The sequence below is a fragment of the Poecilia reticulata genome, chromosome 17, assembly GCF_904066995.2.
Source record: "Poecilia reticulata chromosome 17, P_reticulata-male-v2, whole genome shotgun sequence".
NCBI classification, from domain to species: domain Eukaryota; kingdom Metazoa; phylum Chordata; class Actinopteri; order Cyprinodontiformes; family Poeciliidae; genus Poecilia; species Poecilia reticulata.
In genome coordinates this window covers 19,142,640-19,166,564 of record NC_088846.1, presented here as the reverse complement: position 1 = coordinate 19,166,564, position 23,925 = coordinate 19,142,640, and the positions used below count along the sequence as shown (strand labels likewise).

The 23,925-nt window shown below is 38.1% G+C and overlaps 3 protein-coding genes across 6 annotated transcripts in view; 2 read left to right on the top strand and 1 right to left on the bottom strand.

The window, feature by feature from the left end:
• Positions 1 to 7,136, top strand: part of rock1 (Rho-associated, coiled-coil containing protein kinase 1) — a 35,189-nt gene extending 28,053 nt beyond the window's left edge. The window contains exons 27-33 of one of the 3 annotated variants that reach the window (XM_081598876.1): positions 60 to 225; positions 2,862 to 2,932; positions 3,021 to 3,109; positions 3,228 to 3,306; positions 3,409 to 3,670; positions 4,607 to 4,814; positions 5,516 to 7,136. In XM_081598876.1, the coding sequence (XP_081455002.1) occupies positions 60 to 225; positions 2,862 to 2,932; positions 3,021 to 3,109; positions 3,228 to 3,306; positions 3,409 to 3,670; positions 4,607 to 4,814; positions 5,516 to 5,519 (879 nt within the window). In that variant the 3' untranslated portion in view covers positions 5,520 to 7,136. The other 2 variants (XM_081598874.1, XR_014084452.1) reach the window with 2 other exon arrangements.
• A 1,029-nt stretch (positions 7,137 to 8,165) lies between these two features.
• On the top strand, positions 8,166 to 16,960 carry usp14 (ubiquitin specific peptidase 14 (tRNA-guanine transglycosylase)). Its single transcript, XM_081598885.1, has 16 exons — positions 8,166 to 8,347; positions 9,197 to 9,342; positions 9,724 to 9,756; positions 10,205 to 10,309; positions 10,396 to 10,499; positions 10,633 to 10,691; positions 10,841 to 10,971; positions 11,066 to 11,146; positions 11,295 to 11,377; positions 11,536 to 11,650; positions 14,393 to 14,458; positions 14,554 to 14,646; positions 14,743 to 14,871; positions 14,976 to 15,036; positions 15,146 to 15,253; positions 16,119 to 16,960. Exons 1-16 carry the CDS (start codon positions 8,332 to 8,334, stop codon positions 16,262 to 16,264), a joined length of 1,476 nt encoding a protein of 491 aa, XP_081455011.1. The 5' UTR covers positions 8,166 to 8,331; the 3' UTR covers positions 16,265 to 16,960.
• Positions 16,961 to 16,994: 34 nt separating this feature from the next.
• Positions 16,995 to 23,775, bottom strand: thoc1 (THO complex 1). 2 transcript variants are annotated; one of them, XM_081598884.1, is made up of 21 exons: positions 23,665 to 23,775; positions 23,392 to 23,465; positions 23,020 to 23,080; positions 22,860 to 22,929; positions 22,435 to 22,553; positions 22,272 to 22,320; positions 22,076 to 22,171; positions 21,905 to 21,987; positions 21,729 to 21,799; positions 21,510 to 21,618; positions 20,964 to 21,098; positions 20,759 to 20,859; positions 20,578 to 20,644; positions 19,885 to 19,935; positions 19,713 to 19,783; positions 19,462 to 19,557; positions 18,841 to 18,906; positions 18,422 to 18,505; positions 18,174 to 18,321; positions 17,996 to 18,080; positions 16,995 to 17,394 (listed from the first exon to the last, which is right to left on the bottom strand). In XM_081598884.1, exons 1-21 carry the CDS (start codon positions 23,710 to 23,712, stop codon positions 17,117 to 17,119), a joined length of 1,962 nt encoding a protein of 653 aa, XP_081455010.1. In that variant the 5' UTR covers positions 23,713 to 23,775; the 3' UTR covers positions 16,995 to 17,116. The 2 variants fall into 2 exon arrangements, with proteins under 2 accessions (XP_081455010.1, XP_008432540.2); XM_008434318.2 differs by having other exon boundaries at positions 21,729 to 21,802; positions 23,665 to 23,774.
• Positions 23,776 to 23,925: the final 150 nt, after the last annotated feature.

The window sequence follows — 23,925 nt, the reverse complement described above, 5'->3', positions numbered from 1 at the left end:
TGGAGCATTGCTTGTGCAATTTGATTTTAATGCAGAACTCTCAACCTTGCCGTCTCCAGCAACTCGCAGAGGAATCCACGTATCGCAACGAGCTGCAGATGCAGCTGGCCAGCAAAGAGAGTGACATCGAGCAGCTGCGCGAGAAGCTGAGCGACTTGCAGCAGCGTGTGGAGAATTCCAGCATCACCAGCCTGCAGACGGATGAAACAGACAGTAACACTGCAGGTGGGTGGATGGCAGTGGTGCAACTCATAAAAAACAAATCTGATTTATTTTTTTTATACATCTTCTTATCTTTTTGCTATCCTACAGGTAGACTTTATCAGTTTGAACTTTTTACATAGTTTTTTTTTTTTTTTTTTTTTTTTTTTTTGATAATGACATCTAAAGTCGGATGCCCTTTTTTCAATTTAGGAGGAAAAATGTTTACCATATCCATGATTTCTGGTATAACAATACTTAATCTGATTTTTTTTTCCACTCTGACCTACTTTTTTTTGTTAAACATAAAATGTAACTTAACATAAACATTATGAGAATTGGTGTGTCCATTGCTTTGAAATCAAGCTCAGTTTAATAATTTATGTTCAGATAAACAAATATTGATCCTTCTCTTATTATTTCCTGTGGTTGGCATCCAGTTTGATGAATTCTGGCGCCCCCACCTGGTTCACTTCAGAACTTTCTTGTGCATTCATCACAAAAAGTAACACCAGCTGATTCGATTGATGGATATACCAAAATTAGTGTAGCAGCTGCCTAACTCATCCCTGCAAGGTTTTATACTTAGAGGAATATTTTACTCTCATATTGGTCTACATTGAGCAGGGATTTGAAGGATAGAACAGATCAACTTTGCTATATTCCATTCAGCCTTCCCGTTACCTTCTGAAAGTCTCGCTCTCCCACGGTGTTATTAGTAGAACATGGTTTAAATAGCTTCTTACATCTCCTTGCTACTCCATTCAACAAAATTTGAGTCCTTTCTACTCACTAACAGCTGCTGTGACCTGGTTTCCTTAGAACCGATGCGTTCACTGATCAGAAAAAGATTGGGAAGTAAGCTGCTGTGGTTTCTGATTAATTTTCAAATCTTTGTTTCCAAATCTCTTCATGAACATTAAACTGTTTGCACAGCTTTGTAATTGTATGCAATTGTATGTGGTTAAAACACTTTCTCTTATTTCCCTTTTTGTCCAGTTGGTTCTCCTTGCTCTTATCTCTGTAACTTCTATTCCTTTTCCTCTGTGAGTAACTCGGTGGATGAACCCTCGTTGCCCGTCATGTGCTGCAGCTGTTGTGTGTTGGTTTTGTTTTGTTGTTTTTTTTTCTCCTGATTTATCCAAATATTCTTCTGCCTGAGCTGCTGTATCTGTTGGAAGTATTGCACTTTAGAGAAAAGACAATGAAGTCAATTATCTTTGAAAATCTTTGATGCTAAAAAGCGATACTGCCAGTAAAACCACAAGGCTACTTTTGAGTGGTAACGTGGAACGTTTATCACGCGTCACATTTGGGACTTTTTTTCCGTCGCACTAATAACCTGCTTTTATTTAAGTGTGTTTTTCGACTTCTTACACTCTAGTTGTGTCTTTGTCAGCATGTTCACCAGAAGTGATGCTCACGATGGCACATAGACCGCCCTCACTCCGCTACGTTTTCTAGACCAGCCCGTTTGAGTTCACTGACCCCACGATGGCTGTGTTTTTTGTTTTTCAGCCGCATGCACCGCCCTCCTTTGTAGTTGTAACACGAGAAAATGTAGAAATGTAACCTGCGCTGCATTTGTTTGTTTCTGTGAAAGGACTGGGTGATTTACAAAAAAATAAAACAACTTACCAAACTGCGCCTGCAGCGTTGATTTTAACATATTCTAAGCAGGGTTCCTATGCAGTCTGGAGAAGATTAGAGTGTGATTTCAGTAAAACTTTGAAAAAAAGAAACATGGTGTACAGAAAAAATATTTGTAATTCCAGACTTTTTTTTCCCCCCTATCCCATTGTCTAAATGTTTCTTTCCTTCTGTCCTTTGCTACTTGGCTTCTTTCCTTCCTCAGACATTTTTTCTGCCCTTCTTCCCAACCTCATGTTCGTCCTTATTTATTTTTTTTGTGTCCCTTTCTTTTTGTCTTTTCTGTTTTCATCAACGTTTTCCTTTGTCATTTCCTTTCTTTCTTTCTTTCTTTCTTTCCTTCTTCCCCTGCTTGATTGCCTCTTTATGTCTTTCATATCGTCTGTCTATCCTTCTCTTACCTATGGTTCCTCTGTCCTGCTCTCCTGGCTCCTACCTCCATTCCTTTCCTGTGTTTTGCCATATTTTTCTTTTTGGTTACTTTCTTTCTTTCATTCATTCTTCCTTCCTTTATTCTTTCCTCGTCTGGCTTTCTTGTACCCCTTCCTTCCTTGTCTCCCACATCCCTTTCTTCCTTATCTTTTTGTCTTTTCCATCTTGTTCCCGCTTATTCTTTTTGTCTGACCTTCCTTCCAGTTTGGAATTTTTGCAGGTCGCATCTTTTTAAGCTCGCCTTTTGTATTTTTACATTTCAAATGAACATAAAGAACTAATAAGTAATCTTGTAGGAACCCTGTCTAAATAAAATATTCCACACACTCGCTGTTAAAAGCTGCTAACTCTGTTTAATTTCCTCCTGCATGGGATATCTACAGTCCTGTCACTGGCTTCAGTGCCGTCTCCTTAAACCTTGTTATATATATACATTTTTGTTTTTTTACAGCAGCCTTGTAGTACGGCCTTGGAGTTTTGTTTTTCCCCAGTTGATTTCTGATTGCTGCATGGCCTTCTCCCTGTGTGCTTCATGAACCACATAGATGCTAACTGCTTGCATGTGGATTTCTTTTCAGAATCCAGACTGGAGGGTTGGTTGTCCATTCCTAATCGTGCTAATATCAAGCGATATGGATGGAAGAAACAGGTACGCTTGCTCTTTTTAACATGACTCCACTTCCGACTTTTTGACTGTTCAGAGAAGTTTCCACTTACTGTGTTCTGGATAATTGCAGTATGTTGTGGTGAGCAGTAAGAAGATTCTGTTCTACAATGATGAGCAAGATAAAGAACAGTCCAACCCCTCCATGGTACTTGATATAGAGTGAGTACTCATTTGTTCCTGTTATTTCAGTTTTTGCTTGGTACTCCGTCTACACAAAAAAATACTGTTATACTGTTGTCTGTTCTAATTTCTGTAATTTTTTATTTTTCTTTCCTAGCAAACTGTTTCACGTGAGACCAGTCACTCAAGGAGACGTGTACCGAGCCGAAACGGAAGAGATTCCTCGGATATTCCAGGTTTGGATGCTTGCGACCAAGATGGCAGCCGTCACGCTTCATCCTGCCACGTTTCCATCAGACTCAGATTTTTTATTTTTTTTTGCGTGCTTGCCTTTTCAGATTCTGTACGCCAACGAGGGAGAGTGCAGGAAGGAGGCGGACATGGAGCCGGTCCCTCAGGGCGAGAAGACCAACTGTCTCGCGCACAAGGGTCACGAGTTCATCCCCACACTATATCACTTCCCCTCCAACTGTGAGGCCTGCGCCAAGCCCCTGTGGCACGTGTTCAAGCCTCCTCCGGCTCTGGAGTGCCGCCGCTGCCATGTGAAGTGCCACAGGGACCACCTCGACAAAAAGGAGGACGTCATCGCTCCTTGCAAAGGTGAAGTCCTGCCTTTTGGACGCCGAGCCCAAAAAAAGTCTAGAATTTGCTGAACGTAACCAGGCCTTTTCATTCTGATGCAGTTGTAACCCTGAGTAAAACACACAATGTTTACACCACAGGATGGTATTTGCATGTTAAAACGCCGTCATTTAAAACTAGAACACAACCTGCTATATCCGTGGAAACAATGTGAGATATTGGGTATCAACGTTATAATATTATATTATTTATTGTTATTTAGAAGTTTTCATTCAGACTAAAGCAAATATAAAGAATAAACACCTGCTGTAACCAGGGGTTCAGGGTTCCTGCATTGTCTGGAAAACAAATTCAAATTAAAAAAAAAATTATTTATTCCTGAAAGGATTTTTAATAATAGAATTTTATAACTCTTGACCCTATTTCTCCTGTATTTACTGGTCAATAACTTTTTTTTTCCCAACTTCACAAAAAAAAAATGAAGATTTATGTTTTGACTGATCTTAAAGCGTCACTAAGAGGAATTGTTTGTTGTTACATACCCACTTTTAGGAGTAAAATCCAAATGACGAAAAAAAAACCCCACTGAGGTAGAAATATTGAGAATTAAATTTCTAAATTGAGATTGAAGTGGGACCATTTAATCAAATGGTAAATAAAAAAAGAAGAGCTGTGACAGCCATGCCTTGTCAGCTACACAAGCCATGTGTTGTGTAGCTGACTTTATACTTTAGAATAATATTTGATTACAAATAAATTTTTTGTTTTTGTACATGAACAACTTTTGGTCGCACTGAAGGAAAAAAAAACTGGAGCTTCACCTGTATTGGCATCATGGTTTAAATATAACTTGTCATTTCTCTTAAACAACATGTTGTTTCAGCCTTCACGTTGGAGAGCCCGTTTGCCTGGTTCGGGTGTTAATCTGCAGCCTTCTCTGTTATCTCTTAACAGTGAACTACGACGTGACCTCTGCCCGGGACATGCTGTTACTGGCTGTGACCCAAGAGGACCAAAAGAAATGGATTGGCCACCTGGGAAAGAAGATTCCTAAGACCCCCCCATCAACGTTTTCTAGAGTCTCGCCTCGTAGCATGTCCACTCGCTCTGGACCCAACCAGTCCTTCCGCAAAAACCCTAAAAGCAATACGGCAAAGCTGAGGTAACTTTACTGTGTAACAGTTGTTCTGGGTTTTAAGTTGTTGTTCTTATCACACATCATGCACATAATTTTACAGCTTCAATGTTGCAATGACTTTAAGTCTCCGCATAGCATTTTCCTTGAGGAGGGGGTGGGGGGGCCAGTAGTAAGTGAGGATGTGCTGTAGTCATAAAGTTGATCTTTTTCAGCCCCAACTTGAAGGCTGAGATGTGGTAAAGTCAGTCACATGACCTGCTGTTTGTTTCCTGTGTTGTAGCAGAGCGCAGTCCAGCCTCCATGCAGCAGACACAACATCAAGCACTTGTTGACAGGAACTTCTTCAGAGAGTGTTGATGTTGTATTTTAGATGTTTCCTCCTGACCTTCAAATCTTTTTTATTTATTAATTGCGCTCCTGGATCTTTTTTTTTAAAATGAGACTTCCTGGTTGTTGGTTGTTTTCTTTCCTCCTGGGATCTGTGCAGTTTTACTCTTGGGATTTGTTTGTTTGTTGTTTTTTTTTCTAATTGACGCCAAGGTGGTTTGGGATTCGTGAACTAACTACATACTTTGCAACTCTCATTAGAATTGTCCATATTAGGTTGTTTTTCTGTCAAACATGAGCCAGATTTGAGCTATTAACAGTTACATTATCTGTTCGACTGAATACTAACAAATATAAAGATAAATAGTTTTTTTACTGGTGTTTCTTCTGTCTTTCAGCTAACCATCTGAACCGTTGGGACTTTTTTCTGGACTCTAAAACTTTCCCTCTTTTCTCATCAACAAAAACGGACAAAAAAAAAAAAAGCCTGTAGTATATTAAAAATGTATTGAAAACTCAAAATTGCAGAACAAACGCCGCTGGAAAACTGCAGTTCACGTCACACGGCGCGCCATCATGGACTCTTAAAAGGCCGAATCTACTCAATCTGCTTTCCTCCCGCCTCCTTTTCTCTGAAAGAAGTGTCATCAAACTCAACGAACTCACAGTTTTACATTGCAACCAGAAGATGGCGCACTTGTGTTGAATTAAGGACGGACAACAGCAATGGAAGCACTCACTGTGGCATTCTCTGCTTCACGTTTTTTGCGACAGATATTAATGCAAACTGGAAGAGGGGGGGTGTATGGACACCTGCAAGTGTGTTTTCATTTTAAGGTACTGTTATACAGGGATTATAGATCTGCAGTAAAACGTTGGATCTCAGGGGGTGGAAAGTAGATATAACTGTGTAGTAATTTCTTTTCCCACCTGATGGTTATTTCAGCTAAATGCAACAGTTGTTTCCAACTTAAAAAAAAAAAAAAAATGACACGATGCCTTCATCCAGCTATTGTTGGCCTTTTTGCCTTTTTTTTCCTTATCACTTTGCAACTCAGTTATCAGGTTTGGAGCAGCATTTTCTTTTGGGGGGGGACATGAGTATTAGATGTTTTGAGTATTGAGAACAGAGCATGCAAGATCATCATTTAAATCTATGCATTATTTTTTATTATAATTATTTTTATTGCTCCAAGCCATAAGGAGAACTCGACTGTATTGGCATATAGGAGTCATAAAACTTAACGGATTTTGTTTTCTGTTTATTTGGTACATTGTCTCTGTAATATTGTTTTCTTTTTGTAACATATTTGCCTTATACTGGTTGATAGAGAAATGGCTCAAAAGGAAAACATTAAGTTAACAAATGTAAAACTGCACTGTTTGACTTGAGTGTAAATTATTTGTAGAAGACTAAACAGGTGTAGCATTTGGCCCACCTTGTGCCTTAACGTTTGGATATTGATTTTACTGCCATATCGTTTTTTGGTTTTTTTTTTGTCTTTTTTATTTTTGTTGCAACATAAGACAAATCTTAACTCTTCCATTGTTTTTTTTTTTCCTTCTTTTTTTTAAAGAAATTGCAGCCGGTTTGGTTTTTATCAGAACATTATTTGTCTGGCTATGAATATTAAATATATACATATATATATAAGTACATTAAAATACCTCTTTATGGACACAAAGCTTCCAAACTTGGTTCATGTCATATTAGAAGTTTCACAAAGGGTTTACGCAAAACTAGTCTGTGTGAACGATTGACATAATAACAAGGACAAGTTGCATCGCCTGTGTTACAACTTGTCCTTGCAAATCCCCCTGTAGAGTGTACATAAAGAAAGACAAAAGGATTATGGAATACCTTCACAGTCTTTCCTTTGTAAGATTTTTATTTTCTTTTCAGTAAAAAAAAAAAAAAAAAAAGCACTGGAAATATGATCTCTTGTGTTGGATAATTTGCATGGGTAATTTGCATTGGACCCCGCACTGATGGATATGTCAATAAACATATCTTTATCATGTTTGTTTACTTTATTTATCAATTTACATCTGAGTATTTGAAGGGATGTTTGAGACAATCGCAACACTTGTTGAGTCCTTGAATGGAAAGTTTTGTCCCTTGGTCTTTTGCTTTACCGTTATCGGTTCCTGTAAGTTTTTGATTTAATAATTGAAAATTGGTGTGAGCAGTTTCTCAAGTGGATGAGTAAAGCCAAATCTGTTTTGTCAGAATAAATATTTGGTACACAATTATACATGCCAAGTATGTATGTTAACTTTAATGATCCAATTTTCTTAAAATACCTGTTTTCAGTGTTGCGTAAAACTCACCAAAGTTTGTTCAATCTAGATGTTTTAGGTCATGAGGAAGGCTGTTGATGTGACTCGTGGTCATTAACCTTTTTCACATGAAAGGTCATTTGGTTTTCAATTTTTATTTATATAGAAACATTTTTCATTCACTTTTTCAGGAAAAAATAAATCCAGTCCATTTTCTAAACTAAGCAAATCAGCAATGCTATAAATGAGCTACTAAAGGTAATTATGGAAAAGCTTCTTTAGAGTAGCGGCACCTCCAGAGATTCTTCATAGGGGAACCAGGCCAGAAAAATGTGTACAAGTGTGTGTACTAGTATTTATTCATTGGGTTTTACATTTAGGGTTTTACCAGCAAAGGACCTTTGCTTCACAATCTTTTCAAAAGTGTGGTTATGCTTGTCGCTTGTGCATCTTAGCTTTCAAATGACATGCTGTCTAGTAAGCGTCATTACCACAGTTTGTGGCTTGCCTTCCTTGTAGAAACTGACAATTTTCAGTAGTCTGACATATTTTAATTAAATTTAGTGCTTTTATTAACGACACCCTATAATATTAATCCACTGTCTAAATTTCATAGCTGAAATCATTTTTACTTTTCAATTATATCCTAATTTACTGATCGGTCCCAGTATTGAGTTTTCTGTTTTTTGCAATTGGGTCTTCACCAAATCAATTTTTGCTCAATACATGAATGAGCTCAGACAAGCGGAGAAGTATCCAGCAGGATGGCCAACGTGTTGTCGAGCGCATCGATAAGTTCCCAGCGTGTTGTTGCAGCGTCATCCTGTTTGAATGAAGTTCAGACTGAGAACTAGCCAACTCTTCATTCGCGCCCCAGTAGACTGACACGGGAAAAACAATATCAGATACTCCAGGAAAACAAAGACTGCCAACCATGCCGGTGTTTACAGGTATGATGTAAAACAAACGCGGCGTATTTGTTGTTATTACCATTAAAGCTATAACGAAAGCGCGAATCCTTACACGTGTTTTAGTGAAGCATCGTAAATACGTTAGCTTAGCCGTGTAGCATGATATGCCGTTAGCATGCTAGCAGTTCTAGGAAGACCGTCTATATTTTCAGCAAGCTGTAACTGTTATTGATGGGAACAATGTTGCGAAAGAAATATGTGTACACATTTGGTTGGCTATATTGTGTTTTAGGAGTTTCTATGTTCAACTTTATAATGTGTTTTGCATTGCCGGCTATGCTAACTAGCACTTTCAAGTAAACCAAACAAGCTAGTCTAGTTTGGCAACACTAAAGTTGACGTGTTTACCTGGTTTTCTACAACCACCAAGAAGTAAAACACTTTTAAAACGTTTTAGCAAGTTGAAGTTTCACTTGTTTTACATTATTGCCTTCATAGACCGGACATGTTTCTTTAAAACACCAACTGCGGTAGCATTTTCACTAAAGTTAGCCCATTTATGGCTAATTGCAATACAGCTGCTTGTTTACCAGGAACTGTTTATTACTTTGTATGATTTTACTATTTCTAAACCGGTAATATTACACAAGTCAGTCAAGTGATTTATCACAACAAAATTGCTTCAGTGGACAGCAATATAATGGTTTAACTTCCCCTTTTGTGGATGAAACCAACTCAGAAGGACTGCCCGGTTAGCTGCCTGATTCCTTGAAGCACAAGCTGCTGTGTCATACACACAGAACCCATTCTAGTTAAGCTAATATGTTCCCACTACTAACACTTAACTCACACGTACGATGTATATATTTTTTTTTAATCCGCTTTCAGTCAATGTGAAATGGGGCAAAGAGAAGTTTGATGCAGTAGAGCTCAACACCGAGGAGCCACCCATGGTTTTCAAGGCTCAACTCTTCGCCCTAACAGGAGTTCAGCCTGACAGACAGAAGGTCATGGTGAAGGGAGGCACCCTGAAGGTAATAAGAAAGCACAGTGCTACAGGTTAAGCTTTAGGGACTAGGTTTCTTCTGATGGACGATTTTCAACACGCTTATTCAAAACTACATCCACTGATTCTAGATTGCTTTAAAAAGCATATGAAACAGTTTCCATTATGTTATTTTATTTATTTAGTTTACAGATTTCTTAAAAAAAAAATACACTGAGAACAGGATCACGTTAAGATTATCTGCTGTCACAGCTTTATTGATTACAATCATGATCAGTGTGTGTTTGCTTTAAAATGACAAAAACAGATGTGTCAGTGTGCATGAACTCATAACATTTGGAGCTTCCTGAAGCTTTGATCAAATATGTCTTCAGTATTTCAGTTAATTCATGTTTTCTCTCAATTGTAGGATGACGAATGGGGAAACATTAAACTGAAAAATGTGAGTATTTATCTTATCTATCTACATAGATGTATGTTTTGTTGTTGTTTTTTTTTACACAAATACACCAAAAACAAGATAAAAAAGCAGTGCATCTCAACATTGTGTTTCACTAAATATGTTATGAGAGCTACACAAAGTTGCTTCTAGAAGCCTCAAGAATCGTTTGTTGTATTGTTATTGTAGTCCAAATTGTAATACTGATAATAAAATACACTTCAGAAATCGGGTTGTTCTTGTCCATGGTGGCAGCTTTGAAAAAAATCAAAATTTCTTCATAAAAACACATCTGGATTCACACCAATTACGGGCTTTGGAGGTCTTTAATTGCAATTTATCATCACAACAGATTGCATTTTATATCATCAGAACATTTTCTCATTAATAAACACTATGATAAATGCCCACTCACTGCACTGAACTTGCATGTGTATCTGTGTTTTCCAAGGGAATGACTCTGCTGATGATGGGCTCTGCAGAAGCCCTGCCTGAGGAGCCGGCGGTTCGGCCCATGTTTGTAGAGGACATGACTGAGGAGCAGCTGGCGTCAGCGGTCAGCGCATTTCACAAATTATTAGTTCCTTACAAACAGGAAAACTACCCAAAAACTGATGCCAGTGTTGGTGATGTTCTGTTCAGATGGAGCTTCCTTGTGGGCTGACAAACCTGGGTAACACCTGCTACATGAACGCCACAGTGCAGTGTCTACGCTCGGTGCCAGAGCTCAAAACGGCTCTCAAGAGGTACTTAATTTAGACGGAGACGTCGCAGAATTAAGATTTCCAAGCGCTTAATGTATAGTGTTGAATAATATAGTTTGAAGTTAGTTAGTTAATTTTTTGCTTATGTGTCAATATTCTCTTTTACTTTTTATAGGTATTCAGGTGCCCTGCGATCTTCAGGAGCAAATGCTCCAGCACAATACATCACAGCAGGTTTGTAACAATTGTCTTTGCTAAACGGTCCATTTCAATTTCATTTCTCGGACTTCTGCTAACGTTTTCATATTTTTCATATATATATATATATATATATATATATATATATATATATATATATATTTATACATTTTTTTCAACTTCAGCCCTGCGTGATTTATATGAGACTATGGACAAGACCTCGTCCAGCCTTCCTCCCATAATCCTGCTGCAGTTTCTCCACATGGCCTTTCCACAGTTTGCTGAGAAGGGAGACCAAGGACAGTACTTGCAGCAGGTCAGAATCTGCTCGGTTCATGTCATTGTTGCATACAGTTGCCCAAGATTGCATCTGTTTGTATTTTTTTATTATTAATATTTTATTTTTCTAGGATGCCAATGAGTGCTGGCTCCAGATGATGAGGGTACTGCAGCAGAAGTTGGAACCACTTGAGCCGGTGACTCTCATGGAGGTAAATCTTCCTCTACTTTGGTGAAAGGCCAAGCAATTAATAATATTAATCTTTCTCATTATTTGATTTCTTTACAATATGCTTCAATTGTGTTTTATGGACTCTGCTATGCACATTAAAAGTGTGTCTGTTTGCTTTCCCTGCTTAGACGGAGTCAGCAGGTGGAGCTGCCTCTGCGTCTGCAAAGAAGAACTTTATTGACCAGTATTTCGGTGTAGAATTTGAAACTTCGTATCCTTTTACCTTGTCTGAAACTACATTTTCAAACTTTAACCTAATAAATTCTGGTCTCAAGAGTATATTGTTTACTTTCCGATTGTAGTTTTTCGATTGAAGGGAAACGGAGAAATAAAGAATGTACCAGAGATTGACTTAACTCTTTAGTTCAGCATGAAATGCACAGAATCTGAGGAAGAAGAGCCGATCAAGGGCAAAGAAAGCCAGCTCCAGCTCAGCTGCTTTATTAACCAAGAAGTCAAATACCTTGCGACAGGACTACGACTGGTACGTACCATTTAATTTCATTCCTTAAAATCCAATGGGGATTTTTTTCAGACAAAGAAGACATGCCAGGGTTCAATTAGAAAATTACTTGGACTAATTTTTAATGTTTATCATCAAAACTCAGATTCTCTGAAGATCACAGTCATTAATAAAACTGAAATGTTCACTGATTGAAAAGTATGTGCCACTTGTAGCCCAATCGATTGTTTGGGCTGCAATAAGTGATTGTGATGAATCAATTATTAGAATAATTGTCAACTACTTTAAGTAATTGACTAGTTGTTAAATGGAGTACAATATCAAAATGGAACCGAGCAAAAATTTATACATTTTGCATTTAAGATCTAATAAAGCTTTGTAAATACGTTCCAATCAGAACTCCAGTAGCATAGCTTTAGTTTCACCTGGTTCAAATGTAAAAAGTATCTCGCATTAAGCACTTTTTTGCCATCCAATTCAGGGTTTCCCCCAGTGTATTATAGGCCTGGCGGCCCGCCATGCTTTACTAGCGCCACTGCCAGGCTAAGCCTTTCTTGTTTGTTTATTTTTTTTAAGAAAATAAAATAAAATAAATCGCCTTTTTTTTTAAGCCGGATTGCAAGTGTTTTTGTCGCGCCGAGCGTTTCACTATCAGAGCAGATTTATTCCTAAAAGATATGTTTATAGAAAATATGTTTATAGTTAATGCATTTAAAGCCGGACCAATCACACCGCTGGGCCTCTGCGCGTTGCCTCGCGCGCTGCAGCAGCTGGATGTCTAAAGTTAACCTCAGCGCGGATCCCACGCTCCTCCTTTCACTCGAACTGGATACAGGCTGACCGCTATGGATATTTACATCAACCCCCTGTGAGGAATTATGATTAGTTATGAGGAGTTATTGATTAAGGTAAGAGTTTAAACCCACCGCGTTAGCTCTGGTTGTGCAGCTCTACGTGAACCGCAGGAATAACTTGTAGTCGCGCTTTCAGAGGTGCTTTGAGGAGCGGTGAGAGTGATGTATATTTGTGAACAAAACATTATGCGGCGTTTACATCTCAACACGCTGCCCAGCGTTTGGCCCCGTCTTCCCTGTAAAGTTTAGGTCTGTGTTCCCGGTTAGCCGGTGCGTTAGTGGTTAACGACCCAGTGCTAATCACTCATCGTGCAGGTTTAACCCGGTGAAGAGCGTTCGCGCTCTCCTAGCAGTCCCGCATCACGCTGATTTTATATTATTTTATTATTATTACTAGTATTATTTTTCCGGTTACACTAAGCACCAAATCGTATCAAATGTTTTGCCCACTTAGTCAGAGTTGATGCGCGCGGCCACCGGACATCTGAAAAACTCGTCCAGAAACTCGACCAACCAAAATAGTTTCTGTGTCCCCTTGTTAAAAACTCAACAGACACGACATGGAAGAACTACTAAAGCCACATTAGCAGCATTGAATTAAATCTCCCATTTGTTGCGCATCTCTGCGCAGTGCAGCGGATTACCACATGATGCAGGGCCGGTCCAAGGGTGCATGAGGCCTGGAGCAGAATATGACTTGGGGGGGCCCCTTTTGTTTCTAAAAACATCAGCACCTCTAACAGCTTCTATGTTAGATTTAGTGAAATCTAGGACAGGGGGAGTAGTTTAACTGGCAAACCTAAAAAGCAATAAATTATAACTGCAGCTTACTAATTTGTATTTGTGAACAAACGGAGCTGAAACTCAAAGATTAAACTCACAGCATCAGATGGTTGCTATGGTAACAAACCAATCTGACTATTAATATTGTTCTTTGAACGTCTACAAAGTAAACTTGCCAGCTCCTTAAAATCTTACATATAAATGTCAAATAATTTAAAGTCTTTTAATTTATATATGCTGAAACCGTTATGTCAAATTTAGCAGCAATGATGATCTCAATAAACAAATGCTACATTTATATATCTGTGGTCTATGTTAAAATATTAGCCTTTATGGGGCCCCTGAAGCTCTGGGAGGCCTGATGGAGCCCCTGACTTAATTTGGATTTAACAGAAGTGGACATAATTGATATTCATTTTAATTGTATTTTTTGATTAGTTGTTTTTAAGACTAGTTGTGGGTTTATATAGCAGTTCACTGACTATGTTTTCCCATAGCATATAATTACCCAGTGATATTTTTACTTGTATTGTCTACTTAACATCTTTTAATACAAAAACACGATGAACCGCCTCGGCGCCCCGACCACCGGGCTTAGCAAGTTTTCTGGGGGAAACCCTGCAATTACTACCTGGTTAATCTAAAAAAAATAGTGTACAGATTAGCTCCATGCTGTGTTTCTGAGCAGAAAGGGCTGAGCTTTTCACATGTTGATGTTTGAAGAATTTATTTATTTTTTATCTGCAAATGCATCCTTTGCTACAAATGATCAAGTACACACTAAAGGAACAATGTTACTGCATTTTATGCAATAGCATGTTAATTTTCTTATTAAAGAAATTAATTGAATTGTTTGCATATTTTAATGTGTCTAACATTACACATGTGCCTTTTTTTTATCCCAACAAATCAGTTAATCGTCATAAAAATGTATCAATTATTGGATTATTAACATAACTGTTGGCAGCTCTAGTCCCTGTACTATACAAAGTATGCACTCAACATTGGATTATTGCATTAATTACTGCATCAATACGATGCAGCATGAAGTTGATCAGGCTGTGGACCTGCAGAGGACAAAGCCATAGTGATGAAGAGCTGATCCTGTTTCTCTCTCCACTCCCAGAGACTGCAGGAAGAAATCACAAAAATGTCTCCAACCTTGGACAGAAATGCTTTGTATATCAAATCTGTAAGTATGATCTCCCACTGCCCTCTTCTTTTGAAGTCATCCGACTGAGATGGGACATTTCTCTTACAGCTGCTTTTCATTTGTTCTCTCTCTAGTCAAAACTTAGCCGTCTCCCTGCCTACTTAACTGTTCAAATGGTCCGATTTTTCTACAAGGAGAAGGAGTCTGTGAATGCAAAAGTTCTAAAGGTTTGTTCTCATTGTTGCTCTTCATTTGCAACAGAACTTGCAGTGAGGGCTTAGTTAAGCCTAATTGTCTGTAAATAATTGTTTTTAATTGCGAAGGATGTCAAGTTCCCCCTCATGTTGGACGTGTACGAGCTCCTCACCCCGGAGCTCCAGGAGAAAATGTTGCCAATTAGGTCAAAGTTTAAAGAAATGGAGGACAAGAAGCTGGAGAAACAACAGCAAAAGGTGACAAAAAAATCTATGTGGATGTCTTTTGTGGATGCTTTTGTTTTATTAATGAAGAAATAAACTTCTTTTCAGCATAAATGCTAACAAATAATTTCCATTAGGTGTTGAAGAAGCCAGATGCATCAAAGGAAGTAAAACATGAGCCTTTCTCTTTCCCAGACGGTATGTTGAGACGATCTCATATCATCCCTCTACACATTTAACTTTTAATATGGGTTTTTTTGGGGTTTGAATTTAAGGAATTATACTTATTTTCTCTGCCTTTCTGTAGACCTTGGCTCCAACAACAGCGGCTACTACGACCTGCAGGCTGTATTGACTCACCAAGGTCGCTCCAGCTCATCTGGCCACTATGTGGGATGGGTCAAGAGGAAAGAAGGTAACCACATCCGTTGGTGATGACCAGAGCCACCCACCCACGGCTGTAGTACAACTTTCTTTACATTGCGTTTTTGTGCTGTCTTCCTTCTGATTATTTGGTTAATCATCATGAAAACCAAATTAATAAGAATCACATCCCGTGACTAAACTCTCATTGAAGGTGTTCAAAACCTCGGTAAATTTGGGATTATTTGGCTCTTTTACAGTTTTCTTTACATTAATATATACAAGGTCTACTTTTCAATATGATTTAATATGAAATATTATGTACTGTACACGACAGCAAAGTTGCATCACAATGTAATTGCTGCAGTAAAGTAGGCTTTTTGCAGGGATTTGTTTGTATCTTAGAGATGTTTTCTTTTTTGCCGTCATTTTGATAACTTTGACAAAAATAATTGTTCTAATAAGTCCATATCCATTCCTACTAATTATGCTAATCACTATGGTTGTAGCCATACATAAAACTCATAGGACGGATGAGCCTTCCAGTTAAACTGTTGGAAAATGGTTACCTTTCGTTGTAAAAATCTGACTTTAGAATCTCAAATGTTTTTTTTTTTCTTTTCTTCTGACTTTACAATCCTAGTTTTAATATTACAGAATTTTGCCTCCAACTATGGCAAACAAATCTCCCAATTTTTCAACAGAGAATATAATTTTTTTTTTCTTGTAAATATGTGGACATGAATTTATATTTAGTCCATGGCCAATAAACCTTTTCTCTTTTATCCACAATGCCCTTGACACTCTTGTCAAATCATCAGCAGGTTGAAACTTGAAGATTCACAAACAGCCACGTGTTGGTCTTGGACAACTAGCTTAAGAATCTGTTTTCTGTGTGTGTGTGTGTCTTTTGACAGACGAGTGGGTCAAGTTTGACGACGACAAGGTGAGTGTGGTCTCACCGGAAGACATCCTGCGGCTGTCTGGAGGCGGAGACTGGCATATAGCTTACGTTCTACTCTACGGGCCGCGTCGGCTGGAAATACTTGAAGAGGAGCAGTAGTTGGAGGGAGGTTTCTTACATCCACATATACAGATTGCCATTTCCGAGCACTGTCTGCATAGATGTGCAATAAAACTGGTGTCTTTAAAGATTTTTTTTTTTTGTTTTGTAACCAACACTTATGCTTGTAAAACAAAATTTTGTTAAATATTCATCCATAGTGTGCTTTGAATATGGAGATCTGATGAAAGGCAATCTCTGGACTGGATCCTTTAGATTTTAAAGTCTGGCTCTACAGTTTCATTAAATGTTTTATACACAATGCATATTTTTAAAGCCTTTCAGAAGGTGATCATAAGAGCAAAAATATTTCTTATTCATTTAACCACCAAGCTGTTGTCCTTGACATTCTGGATCGAGTTGTCGGATGCATAACAGAACTCTTGTTCACCTCTTGGGCCTTTGGGTTCAGTCTCAGGTCTTAAGTGCTCGGCTCGCATCATCTCCTGCGATTGTTCTCAATGTATTGACAGATGAGGCTCTGTCTGCCAAATATTCATTAATGCTGTTTTCAGGGAAGTGGTTTGGGGCAGGTTGGCCTCGTTGTGAACCGTGTGGAGGAGTTTGAACCATGGTTTTTTTCAGTTGGCTTTGGTGACACTGACTTGAGACAATGTATGTAAAATCCAAAAAACATCCACTCTCTGTAATAAGTTATTAATTGATTGCTGGTGAAAATAAACCGTTGAACCAAAACGCGACCATGTTTTGTGACCATGAGAAGCAAAAGTCTTGGAAAAAAAAAAAAGTTTATTAGATTTCTACAGTGGAAAAAAAAAAAAGAGGTTCAGACCTTTGGTACATACAAAATTCACTGCTCCAATGTAATGCAGGTACAAATTAAGAAATGTTTCAAGCCTCACTGAGGCGTTCTGCAAGCTGGGAGAACCCAGCCGCGCTGAGAGCCGTTGCCAGGTTCTCCACTGTTGCTTGGGATCCCTCTCGCTCCTGCCAGGCCACCAGCAGCAGCTTGGCCTGAACGTCCACATCTTCACTGTCCGTCTCGATTTCCCGCATCTCTGCTGCCTTCATCTCCAGATGAGACGCCAGCGTCTTCCACTGGGACCCCAGTTTGGCTGCGATGTCGTCCATCTGATGGTTTGTTACAGTTTTACTCTGGATGCTCGGACCTTGAAGAGAAACGGAGAAAATAAAAAATGAAACGCTGATGCAAAAGATGAACATCCATGCACACAAATACAGTTATACCAAAGGAAAATTCAGAGACTGTTAACTGAACAGTTTTGCTCTTGCACTGTGGGAGGAATTATTTTTTATTATAAGAAAAAAGTCATACTATTACCAGAGGATAGTTATTTTTAATGAGAGCAAAGCTTCAATAGTCATCAAAATCTGACATGAACAGATGAGTCAGTGGCTCTTCAACAAAAATAAGAGTCTTTTGCACATCAGATTGTGAAAACTTCACAAGATGCTCAACATTCCTCCATTTATTTTCTTGTGGAGAAATTCTGACAAAACTATTTCTTTGTTGTCCTAATATACAACTTTATTCTGGTAATAAATTGTTTTTCTTCACATAGAAACATGAACTTCATTCCCAAAATGAAAAACCTTTTGCTTAGGTTGGTATTAATACTCCAAAGAAATTGTCTTTTTATGCAGAGAAAAAACACATTCTGATATTCTGACTTGGAAAAACCTAGAAAAGAATAATAGATTTAACTGAAGACATTGAAAAGACGATGTAGAACTGTTGGCCAAACTCACTGTCATTGCTGTCTTTAAGAAGATTGTCTCCATTATCGTCATCATCCTCTTCTCCTGTCTTGATTTCTTCTGAAGGGATATCCTTCTGCATTTTTAGAAAAAAAATAAACACTGGTCTTATTTTTTTCCTTTTAAAACCTTAAAAAAATTGAGGTTTTGAAAATGTAAAATCCCCCACCGGCAGCTCTTTGGCCAGTTTGCTGACCATGCTGTCTAGGTAGTCTGCCAGGCTTTTGAACTTCTGGTTCGTTGGCTGAAAGAAGTGTGGACTCCTCCTGGACAGGAGCCTCAAAGCCCGCCACCCGTAGTTTGGGTTACGCACAACCCTGAAAGAATTTGAGCAAGAAAATAAACCCCAAGGAATTTAGCAGCTGGATTTATAACCGACTTGTGTTCCCAGTGAAATGCGTCACAGTGCCGACTTACTTATATTCCTCCTCCACCATGTTGACTGGGTCGGCCTGCTCAATGGCTTCTGCAAAGAACTCGTCCAGTGATGGCATAAACTCTCTGAAATACAAATATTGAATGCAGTCACTCACAGTATTCATATATTCAGAACATCTCCATGTGACAACCAAGAACTGCAAAGTATTGTGTGTTGGATTTAGATGTGGTAGCAAAAAAATCATCTTCCTCAGGTTTGCCGTTTTCCTACGTGGCCCAGATTAGATTTTCTGTTTCTTTCCCAAATAGCTTGCAAACATTCAGTCTTGCAGTTACGCAATACTGAAGTTTATGGCTGTAGGTTCATGGATATAAAAACTTTTGCAAGGAACTAAAGACATATCTGAAAAAAGTTAAAATAAAGTAAATACTTTTGCTTAGCTTTCTGAATTGCTTACCTGCTTTCAGACTTGCAGGCCTCCATGTTGTCCTGGTTCAAGTTCCACAGTCGAGTCAACTCATCACTAACGAAACAGTGGAACAAAAGACAGTTTAACATCCTGCCGCAGATTACTAAATAATACGCTTTTCAGCTCTACAAACGCACAACTTGAAAGCCGTCGGACTGTTTAGAGATGCATCTGAAGTCTAATGCTTTAATACTGATGAATTACAGAACAAAATTATATATATATATATATATATATATATATATATATATATATATATATATATATAAAATGCATATAATCACAGTGATGTAAACAAATATCTCCATTAATTCAAATTGGTTCAGAAATGCTTTTTTAGTCTAAGAAGGAAATTTAAATGTTAGGTGTCCGATTGCACCGCATAATGATCTGCTTGTGCAGCAGAAACACGGTGGAGGTATGACCTCACGGAGTTCTGATCAACTGCTTTCAGAAAGCTGAATGAATATAAACAATTATGAAGACATGAATACAATTATTACCAACGCTTAACTGTAACAGGTCACTACCAATAATGTTTTTTTTTTTCTAAGACTTTGAGAGTGTCTGAATACCGTAAAGAAATAAATGAAGTCCTTAGTGACGTACTTTCCCATGAAAATCTTGCGCTCTGGCCCTTTTCCAAGGAAGTCCTCTGGAGCTTGCCTTTTCCTGGTGGGCCTTTTAGGTTTGTCGTCAGATGTTCTGTTCGAGACGAAAACAACCAGGACACTTTTCATTTTGACATCCTGGCAAAAGTTCACACACCCACCTCCTTTGTTGCCACAGACCAAACATTGCATGGAAACGAAATAAGGCCAATAAGGGCCGAGGACAGTGGGCGACATTTCTCTCTATACCTTTCTTTCACGAAGCTCGGACAGCCCTCGTTCTTCCAGGAGTTCCAGTTTTCCTCCGTGTTGAGAATGTGCTGCCAAAGAAGATGTTTTAAAAATTCTGGTCTGACTTGAAGTGCAAAATGAAACATTGAGGGTTATTTAAATGTCTCCGTATGCCTAAAGTGTGGCTTACCTCCACCATGGTGGCGAATTTTTCTCCTTCAGGAGGCGTTTCTCTCAGCAGCTGGAAGAGCAAAACACACGTTAACCAGTCTCTTCTGGCTATGGCTACAGTAGTACTAACTTAAAAAAAAAAAACCCTTCAGTTTAAAACATGTTTCTGTTTAAAAGTTTACAGAGATCAAAGTCAAATCAGTCAGAGATGACCGAAGAGGCTCAAAACTTGATGATAGTGGTCACTAGGTCGAACATTCTCCATAAGAAAAGATCTTTCCAAATATTTCACATTTTGCCAAATCAGAGTTTTTGATACATTTGAGACCTATGACAAATTATGAAAACAGAAACTTAACTTTAAAACCGATATCTAAAGTACCCAAAACACCTAAGCAAGTTAGATAGATATACCTTTGCTAACTTGATTTTTATTTATTTTTTACTTCTAGAATTGAGGATTAAACTATTTTTAAATGGAGTTTTGTTTTACTCCGTCATACAAGTCCCACGCTATTACAGATAGTCTTCTTATCTATCAGCTGCATGTATTTACTGCACTGAACTTCATGCAGTCTAAAAATGTAGACACAACTTCAGGACAAAGTCTGAACACATGAGATTTCATTCATTTCGAGTCAGAGACATACCAGAATGCCTTAAAGGATATCAAAATGTGCAACTGAAAAAGACATAATTAAATGAAACAAACCTGATAAACTAGCTTTGTCGTCTCCTCAATCCATGCACTCTGGTCGTCGTTCAGAATGCTGCTGGAGCTGCAGCAGGACAGACAAAGAAATAAAACAATAAATATTCCAACATGGCTCCTGTTTGATACCCAAAATTTTGACTGATTCATACTTTAAAGTGAACACAGAAACAAGCATCACCTTTTGAATTTAACCTGCCCCTTCAGGTACTGGAAGAGGATCAGGTATTGCAGCAGTATATGCCGTCTGAAGTTGCTGTCGCTGAGCTGCAAGTCCATCAGCTGCAAGAAAGAAGGGGGGGGGGGACAACATTTTAGGACATCTTAAACACATTTAAGAGGGCAACTTTTTAAACCAGCAGCATTGGAAGCAGAAAGTTCCCAACCTTCTCACTTGTGAGGAATTTGGCAAAATAAACATGTTCGCCATCAGAGGCTCTGAGGTCCTCCATCTTCCTTTTAGAGGCCTGCATGTCGTCCAGCTTGAAGCTCTTGAATACTGCGAGGGTCTCGTCTGAAAACTGAGCAGAATGACAGCAGAGGAATCAGGGGGGTGGGTTGGTCAATTTTCAGTCAGGTCTTATTTTTAGAGCACTTTTCACACAATCAAATGCAGCTCAAAATGCTACACAGCCGTTCAAGAATCAGGCATACCAACAAATGCTACATTAAATAAATGTAGTAATTAGAAAAGTGGAATAAATGTTATTAAATGCTGAACTGAGGAACGCAGCTGCATGTAAGCAATACACCAGAAACGGATACGAACTGTATGGAAACATTATTCTGGATTTCTAAAGGTCCAGGAACAAAAATAAATTAACCATGAAACAAAAGCACAGAAATGACTCTTGAAATGATGTTTTGTTGATTATATTACATAAAATAGTGGCTAAAACTCGTATTACGTTTCAGCTGTCATGATGCCTTACCTTAAGGAACGTCATCCAGGAGAATTTGTCGTAGCACTGCAGCGGATTTCTGAAGTAGTCCTGCAACATCCAGAACTTTCTGTATAGGTTGTAATCAATTGGGATAGAACTGAAAAGCGAAAAGCAATTTGGTTTTATTACAACTGACCAGACAAGTCTTTTTTTTTTTTTTTAATTATTAGAAAACGAGCAATCTCACAGAGCAAGTCTTCCACTCACCAGGGCGCAGGTGCATCATCCTCCCCCATTTCACCTTCCTCCACCTCCATGGTGTCTTCCTTTTCATCCGTCTGCTGTAAACATGGAGGTGGGAAAATGACTTTTTTTTTCTTTTCTTTTTTTAAAAAAGCAACACATAAAATGTTTTGAATCGAGATTAAGTGGTAAATCTCCACCTTCTGGCCAAGAGTGCTCTCCTGCTCATTCTTGTTGAACACCGTTATGTTGTCCAGGTTAAACTGACTCTGCAGATTCAGACCTGGGTAAAAACACAAACAAGGTACATTTGTAAATATGCAATCAAAATGTGAGATGATTACAGGATGCATATATTTTTTTTTTTTTACCAGATTTCTCAGATAGAGGGAAGAGTCGTGCCAGGAAAAGCTGGATTCGCCCACAGAATACAGTATTCTGGGATTTGGACAGCCTCCTCAGAAGATCTACTCAGACAGAAAAAAATGTAAATAAAAAGAAAACAAATAAAACTGACAAGATGCTATTTGGTTATAGAAATTGTTACGACTTAGGTGAGATCTTTACCGTTGCACATTCTCAGCAGATAGTTCTTTCCTGCCGTGTAGAATGAGCTCTGAAAGAAAAAGAAAAAAAAAAAAAACATAAGCCATCATTACAACTTCAAAATTTGGGATGGATAATTTTTTTCCCACCGATCTTGACTTAAAAAAATATATACATATATTACCGATTTCCAGGTGGAGACATTTTTCTCAACAAAGGAGAATATTTTGTCACACAGGTCAAGGGGAAGGCAGTCCAGTACATCTCCCAGCAGGACGAATGGGATTGTGGCAGAGCAGATTCCTACATTGGCAAAGAAGAAGAACGAAAAATTTAAAGTTGCATTAGGAAAATCCTTCAAAATTTCCCATTTCACAAAAGTAAAAAAAAAATAAAAAAAAAAAATCATTTTTAAAGTTTTGTTTTTTTAGGTATATGTACACAACAGGATGTCTCCGTGTAGTTAAAGATACTTTAAGCTTTTGCGAGAGGAACATATATATTTTTCACCATCACTTTGTGCATGACCGGTTCCCGTTTAATGTTTATTTGAAGTGTGCAAGCATTTTCAAACAGAGTAAAGCAATTTTAAGGGGAAAAAAGTCATACCCTCAGTAACAGCATCGATACTCAGGTAGATGAGAGACAGATAGTCGTCACAGCTCGTCTTCTGCTCAATCTACAATACGGAAAAAAATTTTTAATCATTAAAGACTTTGGAGATCTTGTTAATCCAGTTATTAAATTAAAAGAAAAACAAGCCTCTTACAATTTGATCACCGAGAACACCCCGCAGGGCCTGGTCAAGTGTGGTCTTCTTTTCTGTCTCACTGAAATGACAAATATAATGGCTTGTTTTTCCATTCAACAAATATGGACATCAACATTTTTCGTATGCCAGGAGCATACGACACATAACATATATGTGAAATGATTAATTTCATTTTTGTTTCCCAGAAATGAAACCGCTAATGGCTAAAAGGCTTCAAAAACCTGAACATTTTATATTTTCTTCATTACTACAAACACTTAAAATATTTAAGCAAGTACAGTGGGATAGTAAGTCAAATGAAAACCTCGCACAACACTCACAAGTAACAGCTTTAGTTTGAAATTAAAAATTAAGCTAGAGAAAACTTACTTTCCGGAGATCTGGCTAAACACGGTGATTAGATGTTTGCAGGTTTTACCGGAGAGAGCCTGTCTGGCAGCAGTCTGCAGACATATGAGAGGAGCATTGTAAGGTAAAGACAGATCTGAAACAAGCTAACTTTAGCATAGCATGAAATGCTAACTGCTATCGTAAAATAACATGCCCGGAGATAAAAAAGCTCAGACTTTGCAAATAGTTCGATAAATATTATTTCAGTGAAAATAATTAATGTTTTGACAAGAATGCAACACTGTTTCTTACCGTAAATTTCTCCTTTACATCGACAAAATTGAATACGGGGGGTGACATCTTTAAGCCGTGACCAGCGGAAGTGGCTAAAAATTTGTTCCGGGTTTTGTTTTTTCACACGAAAAGATTTGTTTCAGCGTTATACTTTATATGTTATACTTTGCACGTTAAAAGTACGCACTAATTCATTTTGTCTTTCTAAAATTACGCATGTTTTTTTATTTTTTTTTTACTGGCAATCTGTTATAAAAATGTGTAGGTATAACTGAAGAA